Raw genomic sequence first — 15,003 nt, 5'->3', positions numbered from 1 at the left:
TCTTCTTAGGTCATTTAGTTTTCTCAGTGAGAAATTGTTCAATTTCCTCTATGGCTGGGGATGTGATAGATATAAACTCATTTTTTTAGCATTCTGGGAGCCTAATGAACCTGGAAGTCTTACTGTTTATTATGTACAGTTTCATGAATCTCTCTGTTTTCAATATGGTCTCAACTGTACCTTGTGATCTAAGACAACATTTTTCGTTCAACATTTCCAAAAATTAAGTCTACTTTCTTTTCCAAGGGTTTGGGAAGTGGTTTTTGTATGTTTTGTTTTGTTTTGTTTTTTTAAGATTTTATTATTTCCTTTTTCTCCCCAAAGCCCCCCGGTACATAGTTGTGTATTCTTCGTTGTGGGTTCTTCTAGTTGTGGCATGTGGGACGCTGCCTCAGCGTGGTCTGATGAGCAGTGCCATGTTCGCGCCCAGGATTCGAACCAATGAAACACTGGGCCGCCTGCAGCGGAGCGCGCGAACTTAACCACTCGGCCACGGGGCCAGCCCCTGGGAAGTGATTTTTTTGGCTGTGAATGGTAGAAAAAGAAATGTAGGGGCCTGAGACCATCTTTTAAAAATTTTCAACCAGTATCTTATCCTCTGCTCCACCTTTAGAAGGATCTGGTACTCTAATTCCTGAGCATTTCTGAAATTCTGTGGTAAGAATTAGATTTCTTCCTACTGACTTTTCCCATTGCACATCTGAGTTTCAGGTCTATCCAATCTTCTAAGTCAGTTTTCATTTGTCCATCTGTTCCTAGATTCTAAGATTTGGTTGACATTATTTCTCCCTTTCTTTTTGTGGATATATACCTTTGTTCCTTTTCTGGTCATTTTAGATGATATTTCACAAGGAGTGAAGATAAATTGCATGGATTTAATTTCTGTTCCATCTGTTTTAAAATAATATTTATTTTCATCTATATTTTTAAAAAAATAAACCGCATCCATTAAACCAAATACCCTTTTTTTAAAACTTAAATTAATAGCACTTTTATAAAAGTCAGTTATGAAAAGCATAGGTGTCAAATGACTAATGTTGAATGTAAATATCAATTCTATAATCACTCCTTTACCACGAAATGGTGTTTCTCTAGCTATCATTCCCTAAAACAGGAGAATAAAGGCTTACCATTTCTTTCAATATAATATGCTTGCTTTGGACTTACATTGTAAAAGAGTCGCTCACAGCAGACAAGTACCTACATTCAGCGCTTGGACTTGCCCCAAAGAAGTGTGAATAAAAATGGTCTGGCAACTAGGGCCAGCCCTGTGGCATAGTGGTTAAGTTCATACCTTCTGCTTGGGTGGCCTGGCTTCACCGGCCAGGATCCTAGCACCACTTGTCAAGCCATGCTGTGGCAACATCCCACATAAAGTAGACGAAGACTGGCACAGGTGTTAGCTCAGGGCCAATCTTCCTCACAAAGAAGAAGAAGAAGAAAAAATGGCCTAGCAACTACTCCATGCCCATCCCTCCACCAAGGGAGACTTAGTGAGAACTCAAATTTACTTTAGAGAGCTTTATTTGCCTGCTTTGCTCCTAAACCTGATTTTCTAACATGAAGATTAGCAAATTCAGTCTCTGAAAAGTAACAAGTCACGTGAGCATTTTCATTTTCTCACCAAACAATTCAGTATTTGACTGAATTGGTGTAAGTCTACATACACTTGCTGTCTTTTGGGCATTTGTAAATTGAGGATGTGCTCATCTTCATAAAAATACCAGTGAGGAGTAGTTTTTGTTTGTTTTTCATTTTCAATCAACTATGCATCATATTCGTATCACTAATTAGTTAGATTTTGGGGGTGTTTTTTTTGGTAGTTTACCCATATTTCACAAAGCTCTTAAGAGTAAAAAATAAGTCAGTAAATTAGAGGAGAATATTGCACCATGTTTACTGGTGTCATTAGGAATGAAGACATACCAAGAAGAGTTTAGTGCATGTTAGAGGAGAGTCAGAAAAAAAAGACTAAAAGTAACACCTGTGAAGTAAGATTAAATAAAGGGCCTAGAGTTATTTAGCTAGAAATGAGACGTGATGTAATAACTGTTATTATAGATAAAGATTTATTACAGAATATAATGACTAATTGTTCATCTCTGCTGATATATGAAAAGAAAAAAGTTCAAGGGTAGAAATATAAATGATATATATTGAATCAATAGTTAGAAGAACAGCCTGAAGGTTGATGGACAGACATTAGAATGCTGGGGATGGGCACACCTCTCCGGAAGCCGAAAGAGCTTTAAATGTAGCAATATTCTCTATCACGAATGATGACGGGTCTTGCCTTAAGGCAGAGGGCTGGTCTAGTGGCTTCCACAGGGCCCTTCCAGACCTGTAATTCTCTGGGTCACTTCTGTTGCTAGCCTTCAGAGGCTGGGAGTGAACTAGACACAGCAAGTTCTTGTCCTTTCAGGAGCTCCAACAGTATCAAAGGAGGCAATGCCAGCAGCAGCATAACAGTATCTATTCCAACTGAAGACTTCACTCAAAGGTGAGTCAGGTCAACGTGGACCCAGGCGCTTCCATTTCCTCCAGCTTTCACCGGGTCCGGGCACAGGAGCCCTGGGGATCGGCGACCACAGGACACCCTCCCCAGCCACCAATATAAGCTTAGACACAGGGAGGAACAAGGATGGCTGGTTAGCTAGTGCTAGGTGAGAGGGACTTGCCACCGAGATGCGCTCAAGGAGGAAGGAGTTGTGCCAACAGCCAGGTCCCTTTCTCACCATCCTGCTGAGCCACCCGAACCCATGTGGTCCCAGAGCGCGCTGGGCACCCGCCACTCCCGGAGCGAGCGTCCCACTGCGCGCGGTCCCTTCCAGGCTCCTGGCTCCCGCGGGAGAGCGCGTGGGATGATGCTCCGGTCCTTGTGCCTTCCCCAAGCTTCTGCATCCGGAGCCGCCCTAGCCGGCTCCGCCGCAGCCTCTGCCTGGGAGGGAGAAAGAAAAAAGGGAGGGGGGCTGGAGAGGCTCGGCGGAGGGAGGAGGGGAGGTGGGGAGGGAAGGAGCAAAGGAGCGAAGGGGGAGGGAATCTCTCTCCATCGCAGTGCCTCCGCCTCTTCTCTCTCCGGCTGGCGGCGACTCGGGTTCTCCTTCCACACCCTCTCCCAGTTCCTCGCCCCCTTCTCCGCCCACCCTCTCTCCTGAGCGTGCAGAAAGGGAGCCGCAGCCCGAGCGCGGCCGAGGGCGCCGGGGAGGCGGCGGCGGTGGGTGTGTGCGTGTGTGTGAAGGACGCCACCTCTCGCTCCTGCGCTCACAGGCGACGGCGGGCGGCGGGGCTTCTCGCTCCGGCAGCGGCGGCGACAGCGGCGGCGGCTTCCGGAGTCCCGCCGCGAAGATGCTCAAAGTCACGGTGCCCTCGTGCTCCGCCTCGTCCTGCTCTTCGGTCACCGCCAGCGTGGCCCCGGCTACCGGGAGCCTCGTCCCGGATTATTGGATCGACGGCTCCAACAGGGATGCTTTGAACGATTTCTTCGAGGTGGAGTCGGAGCTTGGACGGTAAGGCGAGGGGCGGCGGGCTGGGGCGCACGAGGGGCGCCCTGGACCTGGCGGAGCCGGGCGCCCTGCGCGCGGGCTCCGGCTTTTGGGGAAGCCCACGGCACGCACCAAAGGCTGTCCCTCTGGCAGGGACAGCTCTCGAGGATGCTGGAGCCGGCCTCCCTACCCTTTGGTTTTTCCCCGCCTAGTGTTTGGGAGAGAGCTAAGCGCCATTCAAGTGCGAGTCGGGTCTCCCTGAGAGAGCCCAGGCCGGTGCCCCTGCGAGCAGCAGCTCCACTCTCTCCCCGTCTCCCTCCTCCTCGCCGGCTGCCACTTCCCTTGGGTGACAGCTCCCACTGCACGTGGGCCCTGCTTTCCCAATTGGTGTCTTTGCTCACGATTATAGTTTGCCAGAGGGTCCTGTGTGTCTAGTTATTTTTTAGAGTAGGGGGCGGAGGGTGCCCCTCCAAATCATGACAGAATTATTAAATTAGGTTCTTCCTCCTTCCTCTCATCAAGCTCTCCAAAGCAAGTGGCACTAGAAATTAAACTTAAATACTAGCTTCCCTGCAGAGTCTGCTCAGGAGAGAAGGGGGGAATGAATCATTTAAGAGAGTTGAAGGCAGAATAATGAACTAGTGTGGCTTTAAAGCAAAAGCAGCACATGTGGTCCAGGCAGTGGTAATTAGTGAGAAGAGTTCTGCTGCTCTTCTTTCAAATGCTGGAGTGATTTGTTTAAATTATGTATGCAAAAGCCGTCTCCCTGGGGTTGCAGAGTGTCCCTCATCCCTCCTCTGAAGATCCAAACAGGTAGTGGTTTTGCCAGGTGAATAATGCCATATGCTCTCATGTTTTTATCCGTTGAAAATTATTTTTTTTTCCTTCCCTTCCTTCATTTTTTCTTCTTTCCTTTCTGTTATCCATAGGTAAGGAGACTGCTTTTCAACACTCATTTTAGATCCAGACCCTTTGTTATAGGGACTCTGAAGATGTAATTTCAACCGTTAACAAGTTGAATCTTCTGTACTTAATACTTCTTTGCAATTTTATTTTTCATTCGCTTTTTTTGTTGGAAAGAGTTTAGCTAACAGCCATTTTCTTTTTTATGCCGTTGGAGACCACAGTGCAGGATTCCTGGTACTTAGTGGGACTGTGTAAAGGTCACCCTTCCCCTCCAATTTGCCGCTAAATCTTAATGGCTCCCTGAGTACAGACGGTGTGTAAGGAAGGCAAAACTTCTGAATGAAAATTTAGTAATTTGTTATTGTTTAAAAATGTTTCAAAAATACTTGCACCTTGAATCACGAGCACGTAAGCATCCTGTTCTGATCGAGTCTTTCACTGTTCATCTGGAGATCTGCTGTTGTGTGCAGCTGCTGGTGGGCTGAGAATGAACTGTCTCCTTCTGGAAGCTCTGAAACCAGCTATAATTGTCTGGTGATCTGCAGTGGGGCAGTGTAAACTTCTGATTCAAGAGATAATCTACTTAAATTTGTTTACTTGGTGTTTTAGAAATTGCCACACGATAGAGGAAGTGCCTGATGGTGCTACAGGGACAGTCCCACCACCAGGTCTAACTGCTTTCTGAGTGACGTCTGACTGAGATGCCTCTCATGGGCTCTGACTTATCCTCAGCACACATTATCTTTATGGATAAATTTCTCCATCAGGAAACTCCAGAAATTTCCTTTAATTTGAGAGATGGGAAAATTTGTAGAAAAAAATATAAAACGCCAATTGCACACATACACGGATAGTAGACTTCGTGGGGGAAAACCTAAGGAATTTGAAGTTTATTTATTTTTTTAAAAAAGCTTGGTGTTATATTTTTCAGTAAATTTAGGAAGACAAAAGTAAATCAACTATGTATTGCTAAGACTCACTCTGCTACCTAGTCATTTGATTAGCTTGAAAATCACAGAATTAAAATATTTTGAGAAAAAAGTTAAACATTCTTATTTCTGCTCTGTTTTTCAGTAGTCATGTGTATTAGGTAAGTTCTCTGTAGATGGCAGTATTAGTGAAGTGCACCAATACTTATTCTATTTGGTTCAGACTTTGAGAAACATCACTTCATGATCAGTTATTTTTCTCAACAAAACAAACTTAAAACAAACAGCAGGTATGTTACAGATATAATTACTAAGAATCTATAAAACCAGAGGATGCAACAGAATTATAATTCTAAGTATTGACTGAGTGACAAAAGTCCTCTTCCTTCCTGCACTAGTGATGAAGTTGAGACTGGGTCAATTGGTTTCAAGTCTTTATTCTCTTTAATCCCAGTCTAACGCCAGATCTGCCTGCTAGTGGTGACTCCAAGGCTAAGACATTTAATTCATAGTAACACTGTTGTCATTAAGATGCTAAGAGACCAATGCCCCTGGTGTTGTCATTATGGTTAGTTCCAGAGTGTAGACAATACCCTTTAAATTAAGTTAATTTCTAAGTACTGTAGTCGTTCCTCTGTTACAATTGCCTGTTGTAAGCTAATGACTCCTGAGTTCAAGAAGACTGAACATGTGACCATTAGGACAGCACATCCTGTTGATGTGTTTGGGAATTTCAGGGAGCTGAATTCCCAAGGCTGTAACCACCTGAAGCCCCTGGATGGTGCTGGCAGCACATGTGGCCATTCAGCCCAGAGCAGATGTGGTAGCTTTCTTTTTGTGCTGGGGTAGTGGTTGTGGTGAGGGGGATTATTTAAGAATTTTAGGCAAACTAATTTGACTTTTCAAAAATCACCTTTGAAAATACGGCTTTGTTTATAAAGTTTGTCAAAAGGTTTACAAAAATCATGACACACCAACAATTCAATTCTACTTAAAAAGATGAGTTGGCCATGATCCTATTCAGGGCTTCATGTCCTAGAGAGCTGTTTGGTCCTTTGCCCAGTGATTTGAGTAACTGGCCTTTAAAGGCTTTTCCAAGGGAGAAGGGAGGCTGCTTCTGGCCCAGATTCTGTCCAGTGGTTTGGACCCGGAAGGACGGGGTTTGGCCTGGGCTGCTTTGTGGCGGGGATTTGGCCGGTGCATCCAAACCATGTCCTGTTTTCTGTTATTTCTCACCTTTTGCTTCTGTCTGTTCTACAAGATTGAAAGAATGTTTGTAACAAAACCAGATGTATTCCCACACACACAAGTTCAGGGAAACCAAATGAGAGATAATTAGGACGACAGAAGAAGTGTGTGTTAAATTATTTTGGAATCAGTTTTTTAAAAATTTCCATTCCATTTTCTATAGTTTCTTTAGGCTATTGACTTTCAATTGCCACCCCTGCCCCTAGCCCCTGCAACCCCATCTACAACTAAAAAAACCCCATTTATATGGCAACTTAATTTAAGAATAATTATATTTATGCATAATATCTAATACAATTTAAGCATTTTATATATATAGAGAGAGAGAGAGCATCCCTTGCTATATGTATTATTGCTTAGGAACTAAATAGATTTAGATAGTGAGACATCTGTGTGTATAAAATGGAAACAACTTTCATAAAACAATGTTTATTCTTATTACCAACAACGTGCTCTCATATGTCCTATTCAATGCTGTTTGATTTTATTCTATTTCATTAAAAAACGTTGGCTGAACTCATGTGATTTCACATCCCACCAATGGGTTGTGACTCAGTTTGAAAAGTGCTGTTTTAGGCCATAGATCTGTGTACCCACATTAAAGTAGGAGGCAGAGTCCTTTTGAAAAAGGCCCTGCAGACCTATTGGTAACCTTGAATGGTTTTCATTTGCACAGCTCTGCAGAGAAAAGTTCTCCTATCTTTGCCTCCAAGTCATTATTGGGTTCCCCCTTTCAAATGTTTTGGAAAAACTCTGGCATCTCCCCAAAACCTGCTGGGTGCACTGGAGTCTGGACTGGCTGAGTGGGGCAGGAGGCGGGACAGGGAGCACCTTCACTGTGAAAGGGAGGAGTTCAGAGGCCTGAACAGTGGTGGGTTCCACTCAGTAACACATAACTTTGGCCCCAGGTAATGGCCAGCAAATACTTTCTGTAAAGAAACATGAAAAGTGTGCATTTTCTAACAGAAGGGCTCCAAGCAGTGCTCCTGGCTGGGGAGGAATCAGATACTTCCTTTCCCTTCCCCATCCTTCTCTTTGTTGGAGCCCCTTCCTGACCCTTCTTAGCCAGTGCTTCTCAGACTCTCGCTCTTTCACTCACATTGTCCTTTAAGGCCCCACAGCCTATCCAGGTTGTACTGCTGGCCACAGATCTCCTGCCACACACACTGCACTTAGTACCGTAAGCTCTTTGGGGGATGGTGTGTTTCTTATCTGAGTAGGAATTTAAAATGCACCTGCTCAGACCCATTCTTGTTCTCTGTGTGCCTGATTCTTTTCTCAGGCAGTCGACTCAGGAGCGCGGGGAGATTGCAAGCGGGAGAATTGAAACTGGGGCTGCACAAGCTCTTCGCTCGAACGTTAACTGTCAGCTCCCGGAAGGCAGGGTCTGTGGACTTGGCTGGTTCACTATTGTGTGCTCATTACATAGCACAGCTCAGTACTCAGCAGGTGCCCAACAAATGATTTTAAAGAGAATGAATGAATGATGATGAAAGGGACTAGGCACGGTGGCATGCCCCCTTCCTCTTCTTTGAGATGTGGTCTCATTTGGTCCTGATGGGATGGTCTTGGTTCTGGTGACCCAGGTAGAGGGAAATCCCCTGACCTATTTATCTTCTCCCTAAAACTTGTGTGACTATGACCCTAATCTCACTCAGCGTTTGTTTCCTTTCCTCACAGTGTGAGTATTGATAACTGCCACCTCCGTAGCTTGTAGGTGTTGAAAATAATGCTGCTTTTCTGTTGGCAGAGTGCTTTGTGGCTCTGAAATCAAAGGGATTCAGTTTCACCTTCGCTGTTATTTTACCACAGGCGTGTCAGAATTGGAAGTTAAATTAACTTGAACTTAAAAGCCTCCAAGCTATAGCAACCACTAAGGTTAATACATAGTAAATGCTAAATTTGGAAATACATTCATTGTAAAGACCCTTAAAGTCAAGCGAAGACTATGATAGGATCATGACTTTAAGAACACACTATTTTTCCATGTTTAAATACTGTTACAACGGTAAAAATAACTCCTAATTTGGAAAAAAAAAAAAAAAAAGACAGGTGCTGTCTGTTTCTAAACTGTTCTGGAGACCTTTACTTGAAAAAAAAAGACAAAGAGAAAGAAAATGCTAACCACAAAATAGCTTCAAAGAACTTTCTTGTAAACACTTTACCCTCAGACATATATGTGTAGATTATGTGTTTGCAGGAATATGTTTGAGAATAAATTACCAGGTGGACTGTTTCAACTACTGGTTATTTTGTATATGTTAATGCTTCTTTTCTTTTTTTGTTTTTTTATTAGCTTAAAAAGTAATTCTCTCTAGACTGTTTTCTGGGAAAGCTAACATATCTAATAAAAATATAATGAATTTCTAAAATTTCAAGGTCAGGTTTATTTTACAAAGTATAGTATTTGAGTCAATGAACCATACAGTTCAGGGCAGAGAATAACTTTACATAAAATCAGTAGCAGCTAGAACCAAGATTTTACTCAAATTATATTAAACTTCACCTTACTTATTGTTTTAATCTATTTGATAATGGAGGATCATCTGAAAATTTCATAACTCCAATGGTTTAATTAGGAAATTAGATCTAAATATTGATGACAGTATCAACACATAAAGGACATAGACTCTTCGATAAAGTCCATTTTTAAAATTCTAATTGCTAATGGAGGGCAGTGGTTGTGTGGCTGACATAAAATGTGAAAGGTTCACATGGGAGATTTTCCTCAGTTATCTTATCAGTGGCAGAGATCAAATGAGCTCAGGAGCAGTGCTGGACAGAGGGTGATTTGTAACAATGGGCAAAGGGTAGGATGTGTAGAGCTTTCTCTTTTCTCTTGGAGCAGGATTTCTCACTCGTGGCGCTGTAGACATTCGAGGCCAGATGATTCTTTGTGTAGGGGCTGCCCTGTGCATTGTATGATGTTTAGCAGTGTCCCTGGCCTCTATGCACTAGATGTCAGTACCAGCCCCCAGTTGTGACAGCCAAAAATGTCTCTAGACATTATCAAATGTCATCCCCTCTTCCTGTTGAGGACCATTGTTTCAGAGCTTGAAGCTAGCCTTTTACATGATTTTCTTTTAGTTGTGTAGATGATGAACAGGGAGGTTGATATTAAAATCATTTGGCTTTATTGAGTACCTGCTACAACCAAATGTTTCTCCCATTTCTGTGTAATTCCATTGATTTCTGTCATATGTGCATACTACCTGTGCTATAATTTCCTTAATACTTTTATTTAAATCATCTCATTTTTGTTAACCTAAATTTACTTACTGAGAAGACTTATTTTCATTAAATTGAAAACCAATATTCATGCCATAAATAGAAGCAAATTGTAAAAATAAATTGCACCAAAAAAAGCATTTTTATTAAACTGTGGCTAGAAATGTTTGTCTGCAAAAGGCTCCATGCCTGAGGTTTTGAGGATTGTTCGCTCTTTGATTAGCAGGGCTAAAACCATAGTAGCACAAATTGAGGTTTTCTTCTTGAGGTAATCAGAATGATGGGACAATCATTGAAAAGAGAAGGATGTTCTCAACTTTGATCCTTTGTTATTTAATTCCTTGCTTTTGTGCTGCCTAAGGTCCTCTCTGTGACAAGTCTGATCTTTGGAATACCTGTGAACTAGGCAATTTACGTCGGGAGTGTGTGCATGGTTGGGTGACGGGGCTAGAGTATGAAGGAATAGGATGAGTAAAACACTCTTTGGCCTCTGACTATAGTTTACTGATAATGAAGCATCAACAATAAATCTAATATGAGATAAATAAATAAATAAAACTAATAGGAGCTGGAGGTCTGAGAATCACAGCAGTCTGTGTGACAGAGCGCTGATGCTGACTGGGAAGATTGAGATGTCTTCATAGGGGGGTAGATGTTGAAATTTGGCAGGATTTTAACAGAGAGAGCTTTGGTGAAGGGCGTGCCAGGTAGAAAGTACATTCTAAAGAAAGGCAAAATCTGGCAGAAAAGTGCAGGGTATACATTTCATTTTGCAAACTTTACAAAACAAGAACACCGTATTGGCCAATAAGATTGGGAGGGTAAGTTGATATCAGACCAAAGAAAGCCTGTAAAAAAAAATGGCTGAGTCTGTATCAATTGAAAACCAGTATCGTAGACAAAGAGAAAGTAACCATATGAGAGCAAAAGGTGGCTATAGAAGCAGCTGCATCCTGGACTGAAGTTGTGGGACTCAGAACTTGCTGTAACCCAGAATGTAGATAAACCAGGGGAGTGAGTAAGAGAGAACTTACCATGTTGATAAAAAAAAAAAAGAAAGAAAAAAGAAACCCTCCCACAGCCTATGAATAGATAAGAAATGGGAAATGTGGGATTGAGGGGTTTGAGATCAGTTACTGGGTACAGAGCCTGTAAGGGATGGACAATAAATATTTTAGGTTTTGTGGGCCACACAGTCTCTGTGACAACTCTCATCTCTGCAATGATTAAGTGAAAACAGCCATGGACAACACAGAAATGACTGCACATGGCTGTGTTCTGATAAAACTTTATTTATGACAGTGAAATTTGAATTTCATATAATTTTCACATCACAAAATATTATTCTTCTTTTGGCATTTAAAAACCATTGTAAAATGTAAAAACTATTCCTAGGTTGCAGACTGTAGAAAAACAAGTGGCTGCCGTGCTAAGCCCTTGGCCCGTCATTTGCTGACCCCTGACCTAGATCAGTCAAGCTAAAATTCTACTCTTCCTCAGTTACACGAGAATTTCAAGTTAAAATGATATCAAGACTTCATTTAATCAAGGGGCTACCTTGAATTTCCCTTTTACTTTGAAAGTGTCAACCTGATACTAGTTTTTCAGGTGAGTGCAAGCTTTAAATGCATACTCATCCTTTTCCTACATCTATTGAAACTGTATCAGTTACAGTTCTGACCTATGTGACATGTTGGCTAGATCTTTCATCATTCATGTTTTTGAGAATGGAGAAGCTTTACCTGATGTGTGTTTATGTTAAATTTCCATACCATGATCAGCATTCACATCCACAGACTATTTATTGGAGGGTCGTTTGTTTTGTGTATAATAATTAAATAGATTTCAAGTTGATCATTCTTCTATTATATTTGAAATGCCAATTAATTACAAAATAATATGCTAAATAAACTATTGATAAAAGATCTGCCTCTAATTACTAAAGTTTAATTAATTCATTTTTCTGTTTACTAATATATTATCTGCATGTTGAATAATCCTTCTATATGCCATGCATGTATCTCAGATGGACTAATTAAAGTCCTTTAGATTAAGACTTTATTTAAATAAGCATTTTTTTGAAAAAATAAAATTATTCTTTTTTATTTTGAATAAACTTTAGAGCTAAACTAAATCAGTCACTCATATTTTGACTGAAGCAGAGTTCTCCAAAGTGGGATGTTCGTATCCAGGGGGTGCGTAATAAATGCAGTGCTAGCAGAAAATATTAGACATTCTATTTTTGTTTATTTTTCTAATTTTTGCTTTTTTGTTTTTGAATGTTTTGAAAAGAACACTACATGTTGGTTCAGTAGCAGATGTATTGCATTTATAGGTACATAAATATACATAATTTGGGAGCATGTGCTCAAAAACATTTTTTTGGATGATTATTGGATCAAAGAATGATAGTTATAAGTGCATACTGAGTAAACTTATTTACTTGTATTTAAATAATATTCTGTTTTATGAAAGTGATTTTAAAGCAGATATATAGATCAAAATGCAAACAAAAAAAGAGATCATGTTGCAAGGTGTGTCTTTGTACAGAAAGGGGAAGTGGGTATGTATGTGCACTTGTTATGCATTTTAAGACTATCTGATGAAAGGTTTTGATAAGAATTTACTGCCATTCTAACCAAAAAAATCACATAGCAGAAAAGAGAAAAAGAGAAAAGGAATACATCTTCCCATCAAACAGAGGGTTAAGTGAATTTTATTTTTCTTTGTTGTTGAACTCAAAATTCACTTTATTTGCAAGAACCTCAATTTTAATATACCTCACTTACTTCATGGTAAATTTTGCCAACTGGTTGCATTTGTCTGAAGTGTTTGGTGGCAGTGCTTGAAGAGTTGTGGTCCTTAGTGCCTGGAGGTTGAGTTTAACCTGGTTAATAAATGCATTGTCATCACTTAATTGCTTCTCAAGTCATACTTCAGGGTGATATGGTTGAAAAGTTCAACCAGGTACAAAAATATTCCTTAAAAAATAGGGGCCGGCCTGGTGGCTCAGCGGTTAAGTTTGCACGTTCCGCTTCTCGGCGGCGTAGGGTTCGCCGGTTCAGATCTCGGGTGCGGCCATGGCACCGCTTGGCAAAAGCCATGCCATGGTAAGAGTCACACGTATAAAGTAGAGGAAGATGGGCACGGATGTTAGCTCAGGGCCAGTCTTCCTCAGCAAAAAGAGGAGGATTGGCAGTAGTTAGTTCAGGGCTAATCTTCCTCAAAAAAATAAAAAATAAAAAAAATAAAAATAAAAGAGGCTAGACTTGAGATACCCCCCCGGTTGGAAGGTCTGCTAAAAAAGTAATGGGTATGACGTGGTTTTAACTGTTTCCTCTACTCGTTTGTAGCAGCAGTCTTTGCTAAAAGTGCACTTTCTTTGGTTTATGTCATGATTATAGACAGGACTTGACTAATATTATAAACTAGAACAAAGAAGAGCAGGGGATAGCAAGTTTGTCATTACGTTCACACGTTTGCTGTTACCTACAATGGAGTATTGAACGATTTCTCCCCACTTTCAGTCCTTCTGGACTGTTCAATAGGGACCTTTGCTTGCATTTTACCTTTCATTGCACAGAATCTTGCGCTTTTCAGGTTGGTCTCCCTTACTTCTCATACTGTCTTAAAGGGACAGTTAGTGACTACTTTAACTTAGGAAGTGACTGTCTTCCATATGGGACTCTAATAAATGTATAAAGTTGTTCTTTAGTTGTGACTATTAAGTCCAAGTTTAATCTTTAACAGGACGTAAATTACTGCTACCTATTTGTTCGAGTGAATTTGATGTATTTTTTTAAAGTTCCCTGTTAGGACAAACCCTGAGAAAATAAGCCTACGTTTTCAACTGTGACCCAATTCAAAATATATAATTCAATAAATCAGCCTAGCCTAGAGTGTTCAGTCATAATGGGCCTCTGAAGATTTCTTGTGTGAGTGGAAACATTTTTACGTTTCTATGGGACTTCTATGGGACTCTGGGTCCTTCCTCTCCTTTTTTCCTCTATGTGAACACATAAGCTAATAAAAATGTTCAATGAGGTAAACTTGTGAGAAGCTCTCCTGAGAGTAACCCGCATCTAGAAGCTAACTAAACACATAATAAACAGAGCTTGCCGTGTGTATGCATGCCACATTAGTGAAGTGGAAACCCGAGGAAATTATCCGGATAATCCACAGCAAAATGATACAGTCTTTTCAAATCTTGAGACGCTAAGGAAATGGCATGTCTGGACTGAACTGAGGCCCCAGGGAGCCGTTGAGGTTCTGGCCCAGGCCAGGAGGGGGCAGCAGAGCGCCAGTCCCGGCCTGGGCTGGCAGGCGGTGCAGGGGAGTGATCCTCAGGGAGCCGCAGTCAAAGGGGAGAACCGAGGAAGGCAGCTACTCAGGACACTTCAAGGCTGGGGCAGCAAGCAGGCCATTCTGGACAGCTGAGCCGGTGGAGGTGAAGGAGGACTGTGGAGCAAGGCAGGGGCTAAGACGAGAACTGAGCCAGATGGTGCAGGATGTGGACAGAGAAACAGGCAGGATAAAACTGCTACTTGATGGCTCTGTCCCTTTGGACATAACACTGAACCTCACTCAGCCTCTTTGGCAAAATGAAGATCGTGGTAGTGTAGCCCCCACGAGGTCGCTGTGATGGTGACATGAGATCACAGAAGTGAAAACACTTAGCTCCATAGCTGACACATAAGCTTCATGTCATTCCCCAGACAGGGCACCAGGTGAGAGACGGGATAATGGTACTGAATTAGGTAGCTATAGGTGAAATACCTTAGTCCAGCTTACCTGGCTCTTTCATCCATCTGACCCCAACTTGCCTGCCAGCCTCATTCCCCACCACTTCTCCTAATTACGTGCACGGAGCTGGGTGTTGTGGTTTTACTATCTTTATGTACATTGTGAATTATTTCAGTAATACAGCAAGCTGATCATTACCAGCACCATTTTTCAAATGAAGAACCTGAGGCTCAGAATGGTCAAGCAACTTGTCCAAACTCTCACAGCTGGGGAGGAGAGCGGAGCTGAGATTCAAGCCGAGGTTTGACAGACTACAGTGCTTGTATCTTTCCACTGTACCCACCTTCCACAAGGACCCCTCACTGGTCCTCTTATCTCTATGGTGTTGTGCATGAAACTCTCTTGGCCTGAAGTGCCCATCTCCATCTAATTCCTCCAGGATAGTCATCCTACTCCCCAGGCGGAAG

General features: G+C 41.9%; 1 protein-coding gene across 5 annotated transcripts in view; it reads left to right on the top strand.

Annotated features, from left to right (window-relative positions):
* CAMK4 (calcium/calmodulin dependent protein kinase IV) overlaps nucleotides 1–15,003 on the top strand; it is a 235,305-nt gene that overhangs the window by 15,758 nt on the left and 204,544 nt on the right. For 4 of the 5 annotated variants that reach the window (XM_023617871.2, XM_070234457.1, XM_070234456.1 and 1 more), the window contains 2 exons: nucleotides 2,423–2,500; nucleotides 3,268–3,506. In XM_023617871.2, the coding sequence (XP_023473639.1) occupies nucleotides 3,346–3,506 (161 nt within the window). In that variant the 5' untranslated portion in view covers nucleotides 2,423–2,500; nucleotides 3,268–3,345. Of the gene's footprint in view, nucleotides 1–2,422; nucleotides 2,501–2,770; nucleotides 3,507–15,003 lie in introns of those variants that run through there. The other variant, XM_070234459.1, reaches the window with a different exon arrangement.

This window comes from Equus caballus, chromosome 14 (assembly GCF_041296265.1).
Source record: "Equus caballus isolate H_3958 breed thoroughbred chromosome 14, TB-T2T, whole genome shotgun sequence".
Taxonomy (NCBI): Eukaryota; Metazoa; Chordata; class Mammalia; order Perissodactyla; family Equidae; genus Equus; species Equus caballus.
Note: the sequence above shows the minus strand (reverse complement) of the source record. Positions and strands in the feature narration are given on the sequence as shown.